At 42.0% G+C, this 6,021-nt stretch overlaps 1 protein-coding gene across 1 annotated transcript; it reads right to left on the bottom strand.

Annotated features, from left to right (window-relative positions):
• Positions 1 to 663: 663 nt before the first annotated feature.
• Positions 664 to 5,394, bottom strand: LOC103364494 (uncharacterized). Its single transcript, XM_008291641.1, has 3 exons — positions 3,057 to 5,394; positions 1,544 to 1,650; positions 664 to 1,146 (listed from the first exon to the last, which is right to left on the bottom strand). Exons 1-3 carry the CDS (start codon positions 3,499 to 3,501, stop codon positions 937 to 939), a joined length of 762 nt encoding a protein of 253 aa, XP_008289863.1. The 5' UTR covers positions 3,502 to 5,394; the 3' UTR covers positions 664 to 936.
• Positions 5,395 to 6,021: the final 627 nt, after the last annotated feature.

Below are 6,021 nucleotides of genomic sequence, written 5' to 3'. Positions count from 1 at the left end.
AAATTGATATATCAGACACTTTCTGAGATACTTTTTTTTAAAGTGGCCATCAACCCACTTTCAGGGCATTTTTTGCTCATTCAGAGGCTGTTTAAACGACAATATTTTAGGGACTTTAAACAAAACTGTCACCGTTACTTCTCAAACAAAACTACACCCACATTGTAATCATTTTCTTGGTTGTATTTCGAGAACCAAGAGCTCTGTTCTCCATCGATCAGGCCGTCTAGCAATGTTTTTGCTTCTCATACCTGCTCAGTCAGCCATGACAGTTTAATGAAAATAACTTTCAATAATTTCATATTACAAAGTTTTCTATATGTTTTGTGTGATCGTGAGATTCAGCTTTATGTGGTTCAAAAGATGTCGCCAGTCGACTTCTGCATCAACAGCTGTTTGTTATTTGTGCTCAAGGAGGCAACTTGTCGTGACTTTATCTTACCCACAATCAGAGGTGATTACGTTTACTTGTCTAATATTGCAGAATTTGAATCTATGGTGTGTTGAGAAGAAACAGTGAAAACCTCAGGACTTTATCTGCACTGCTTCCTGAGATGCCGTCATCCAATCACAGCCTCAGATTTCAACCTTTGAAAATAAGTTAATGTGAATTTTTTTTGTACAATTTTACTTCAGTAAGTGTTTGATATATCAAGCTAAACATGTCACAAAAATGGTTTTAATCATTCACATTTTATTCTATAAAACCTTCAGTCAAATCAGAGCTGGTTGAGCAGAAATCACTAAAAATTTGTGGTTTTCAGATGGAACAACCCTCTTAAAGCAATCAATACACATGAGATTAAAAAGAAAACCCACAGCTAATAAAAAATAAAAACAAGCTAAAGAAAGTCCTGAATGCTAACTTGACACTTGGAGGAAGTTAAGTTGAGAAGTCATCGTGATGCTTGACAGGTGGAGGCCGACGTTTCCTCTCTAAGACTCTCTCTTGGGGCTCAGGGCCCCAGTGGGGCTTTCATAATAGTTCTCAGGGCAGGATTTCTTCACGGGGCAGTTCCTGTACTCTGAGGGCTCCGCGTCCTCCAGCTGCCGAGAAGCTGCCTTGCGGTTGAGAGGCTGCACCCCAGTCATCTCCTCGTAGATGGGCGCCTGAGGGCGTGACTTGACACCGCGGCGTGCTTTGCCCTGACAGTCACCGAGACGAGAGGAAAAACAAATCAGTGGAGGGGAACAAACAGATTTAACACATACTCTCGATTTCCTGTGTTAAAATCAAAGTTTTTGATTTGGTCTCAAGACGGCATCCTGAACGGGAAGTCCTGATAAAGCCTTAAACCTCACTGAGACGTGAAACAAGATGTGTAGTGGAGGCTAGTGTGAACTTCTGTTAAACAAAGAAACAGAACAATCGGGGTTTCACTGCCTTCTTCACTAAACTTTGACAAAAACATGCAGCGAAAAAGTTACGAAACTGGTGCGGTTTTGTGGTGAGCTGCAGAGGAACTTTCTGGCACGCTCTCAACAGGCAGGTGGTGATGTTTCTGCCCTACATCCTCCCCTCCTTGGGTCGTTACACACTCACTTTACAAATCACCACGAAGGCCACGAGGAGCACGAGGAGGAGGACGACCACGGCCGAGGCCAGAGCGTACAGCAGGGAGGAGTAGCCGGGGCAGCCGCACTCATCACCTGCAAAGGGGGGAAGCACAGGGAGAGGCAGAAATGTAAGAAACACTAACGTGGAACCCAGAGGAACCACACTGACACCAAACTGCTCGACTAATCCGTTTATTTAGTCACCTGACCTCAATATACCGACACAAAAACAGCACAGGGTGTTCAGCGCAGCAGCACAAACCACTGAGACACACTTCCTTCCTACTTTTAGGGCTGAAGAAAATATTATTCTGAGGGGACAAGCAGCTATTCGGTGAAAACACGTCGAACCGCTCAGAAACAAGCAGACAAACGTCATGAACACATGAAAGTAGAAGCTCGACAGCGCGGTGACGCCTTAAATACAAGAATGCAATAATGACATGAGAACAAATGGGTGATTCTAGATGTTTTCTGTCAACAAATCCAAAGAGAGCAAAATAGATAAAGTGATTTTCTGACACTTAAGAGCCCATTTTCTCCAAATGGATGCGTAATTTCTTAAAAACACAAAAATTAAAACACAAAAGCTGATGGATTTAAGGAGGAAAATGTAGAAAAAGACTGATAGAGTTATGGTTTCTAAGTGGCATAAACAGCCAGGAAGTAACAGAAAACTGTAAAATTTGCGGAAAAATGAATAGAGTTTGATTTGTTTCTGCACCTACTTAAAAAATTTGTCCCAATATTTGTTTTTTATTTCATTTTTTAACAAGGCTCAGTTTGTTCCTTGAGTATATTATTGTGAATTTCTTCTATTTCCCTCATGGGTTCGTATAAATGCACTAATGAGCGTTTACAGCAGCAGGATGATGTCTTTCAAGTTGATGCTAATGAAGAAATGGGTTTCATCAGTCTGTGGCTATCAGGACCAACTCATTCTCAGGATTTGTTGACAAAAGTAAAAACTTAGAAAATCACTAAACACAAATTTATAATCATGTGATCTTCGCGTACATTAACAAACAAAAACATTTTAAAGCCCATGTTTAAATCAAAGAGTGTAACTCGCACAACATCGACCACCACCTCAACTTCTTATGAACATTAAAGGCAGTGAATCACAAAAATGGGCTGTTCTGATCAGCTGACCGTCTCATAGACAGAATTTAAACACAGTGTTCATTTGATCTGTTCCTGATGTCTGTTTTGTGATGGTATCAGCTGTGCACAAACCTACAGACGCACTAGCAGGTTGAGCAAACTCCCTTTTTGTGTTTCAAAGCCTGCAACAAGGATTAGTGGCAGTTTTGTTCATAGATGTTATCAGCGGTGACGGTCACCCAATCAACGATGCAAAACAAAAACAGGAAACAAAAGTGTGTCAACAGAGCAAGTTAGTATGAAAAACAAAGTGCATTTTTATTGATTCAGAAAGTTAAAAACAGAAGTCGGCTGACGTCACACGATGACCGAGTCCTGCTGTGCGGTTGACCCACCTTGCACGGACACAACAAACACTCGCCTCCCCAGACTGGTGCTGCTGTCAGGCCTGCCCCGCAGGAGCAGCTGGCAGCTGTAGAGGGCGCTGTCGTCCGGCTGGAGCTGCTGCAGGGTCAGCTGGTAGGTGATGCCGCTGGGGTCCGGCGCTGTGGACAACTGGACCCTGTCAGCAGAGAACTGAGACCCGCTGCTGCTGCTGTGGTGCCGCTTCGAGTGGTACAAGACCTCCACAGGGGCCCCGGCCCTCTGCCTCTTCAGACTCACCCCCTCCACGGCCGAGCCTTCCCCAGGAGGGGGCAGACAGGGGAGCACGACGGAGCCCCCAGAACACACCTCCACCTGCTCCATGTCCACAGACCCAGAGGCGTCTCCAGAGGGGGAAAAGGAAATAAAAGGGGTATAAAGGACTAGCGGCACCACGGCTCTGAACAGTGAGATCATTTGGAGGACAGCAGACCATTTTCACTTCAAGAAATTGGCAAAGCTATTCCTGGACTAGACGGCGTAGAGTCATAGATATACTGAAACAGACACGTAGAGGAGGTGGGTGGTTGTGTTTCCCAACCTGGCACTGTGTAATAACACAAGACAGTTTAGTTCTAGTTGGCTGAAGATAACTAACCACAGTGAGTCAGGGAGTGTCAAGTGAGGACAGACAAGCATCTCAGATGATATCAGCCAAGCGGAGCTGCTTACTCATGAGCTCTGATAAACCAGAAGTTGTTTCAGTCACAGCTGAGATCACATGAAGAGATTGGCCTCGTCTGTTACAACACGCAGAAACGAAAAGGATTCATGATGCCAACGATTTGTAAAACGGTTTATAAGCCAGAAGTTACAGACATAAGACAAAACAGAGGCTCACTGCACTGAGAAGCATATTTTATAACCTCCACTCCTTCTAGCTCCACCTACTATAATATACCTGGTATACTTTTAACCTGTTTTTCAGCTACCTTAATATTTGCTCTTTATACTTTTATGTAGTATTCATTTATTCTTGTCTTTATTTTGAATTGAATTTCATTTTTTATCACTCTGAGCTGCATTAAAGGAGCAACACAATTAAATTACTTGCATTATTATTGTTATTAGTAGTAGTATGTAGTAGTATTAAAATAACTTTCCGGGATTTGCAAAAGGTTGTGTGTTGGTACCAACATCCTCTAACAAACCGTCCCTCTAGCTGCAAGGCAAAACTCAGTTATTATTAATTATTATTTGTTGCATTCACAACTGAAGTAGGTGTTGCTTGGTGGTGGGAGTTCATTCACTGAAACTCTGATTTCATCTCCACAGCAGTGAAGAATCAGACGAGTGTAACAGCAGTTCTTGTGCAAACACAGTGTTGTTTTCGTTAACGATGACGAAATTATTTTGTTTTTTTTTTCATGACGATAACGAAACGGTGACCAGCTAAACATGGATCTTTGATGACGAAAACATGACGAGTTGTGTCTGTCAGACGTTTAAAATGCATGACATTTCTGCCTATTGTGCTGTCATCTGTCAGTGGAAAACTAAACAGTGTCACGTGCCATGCTGCTGCTGCGTCCTATCTGTTTGGCCACGCCCACCACGTGGCGTGCAGCGCACCTTCTGCACAGCGCACAGGTGGACCATGGCAGCAGCGTCAACAACAACAGGGGCTCGGTGGTCGGAAATGACCGATGGACATACTTTGAATATCATGCATCAGAAAGAAAAACAGAATGCATTGTGGGAGGGAGACATGTGGCCATACACTAGGTGGAAAGAATACCAGCAATCTCAAGGCTCACCGTGCTGATGTTCTTTCGAAGGTAAGTTACAACAAGTCCTGTTAACATGTCATATACATGCAATGGTACTTGACAATCGGCTTGTGATAAATTTCATAGTAAGCCTAAAGTTTTCCACATACTTTATGGCGCAAATCGGCTGCTAACTTCAGGCTAAAATTAGCTTGGTTATGCTAACGTCAATCCACTAGCTTATGTGTGTGTTACTGTTGTCTGTGGGATCTTTGGCAGCAAGTGTAAATGCTGAAACATTAAAAACTGTTGCTGTTCCCCATGTGTCTAAATGCCTTCTGTAATGTTAGCAGCATGTTCAGCTAACACTCTGTGATGGTGTGGCCATCTCTTTGTGTGTTTATGTTCTGTCAGCACGTTGCCATGTGTTAAACAGGTGGAGTTTGTTATCATGCATAGAGTCTGCTAGCTTTAGGCCATAAGGGTATGTCAGTGACATCATGCAGCCCCAACCATGCCAGTCATTAAGGCCTCGTCTGTCATAGAATAGAATGCCTTTATTGTCACTATACACAAGTACAATGAGATTGAGAGCAGCTCCTTCAGTGCCATATATAACAAAGTACAAAATAAAGAGCAAAAAAATTTTAAAAATAGAAGAGATTTAAGTATAAAAAAATAAAATAAGTTATATATACAGTCTACAGTATAGGTTATATGTACAGTAAGATTTAGAAAAATATTGCACATCATGGTCAGAGGTGATATCAGTGACATGTTTGGGAAAGCACACTTTGAGCTATTGGGAAAAAATCCAACGGTTTCTGAAAGCTGAGGTGTTCCGCTTTTACAGCCAATGTGGTATTATTACAGTAATATCATTCATGCTGAATTTCATTTTTTTTCCCACTACAACACTAAAATCAAATTCCGTTTTTGTGTTTTTCTTCACTTTAAACCGTCATTACATTGATAACAGGCAGTAAATTGCCAGATATTGAAAGTTTCTTCTGAAAAAATGGGCACAAGCACTCACAGGACATTCTCTGACAATTTTGTAATCAAAATAGTATAGTTAGTATAGTNGACTAAAACTATCACATATAGAAATGACTAAAATGTGACTAAAACTAATCAGCATTTTCGTCCAAAAGACTAAAACTAAGACTAAAACTAAGATGGCTGCCAAAAACAACACTGGGGGTGTCAGTGCGAGATTTGTGGGTCT

This window comes from Stegastes partitus, unplaced genomic scaffold (assembly GCF_000690725.1).
Source record: "Stegastes partitus isolate 25-593 unplaced genomic scaffold, Stegastes_partitus-1.0.2 Scaffold17, whole genome shotgun sequence".
NCBI lineage: Eukaryota > Metazoa > Chordata > Actinopteri > Pomacentridae > Stegastes > Stegastes partitus.
The sequence above is the reverse complement of the archived record's forward strand: the minus strand, read 5'-3'. Positions and strand labels throughout refer to the sequence as shown.

What these genes read in the sequence shown, in the direction of transcription:
- LOC103364494 (XM_008291641.1), bottom strand. Translation starts at nt 3,501, where the DNA reads ATGATCTCACTGTTCAGAGCCGTGGTGCCGCTAGTCCTTTATACCCCT. An exon ending in GTTTGTTGTGTCCGTGCAAG is followed by an intron (nt 1,651 to 3,056) that starts GTGGGTCAACCG and finishes CCCCCTTTGCAG; the next exon opens with GTGATGAGTGCGGCTGCCCC. An exon ending in CCTTCGTGGTGATTTGTAAA is followed by an intron (nt 1,147 to 1,543) that starts GTGAGTGTGTAA and finishes GGTGACTGTCAG; the next exon opens with GGCAAAGCACGCCGCGGTGT.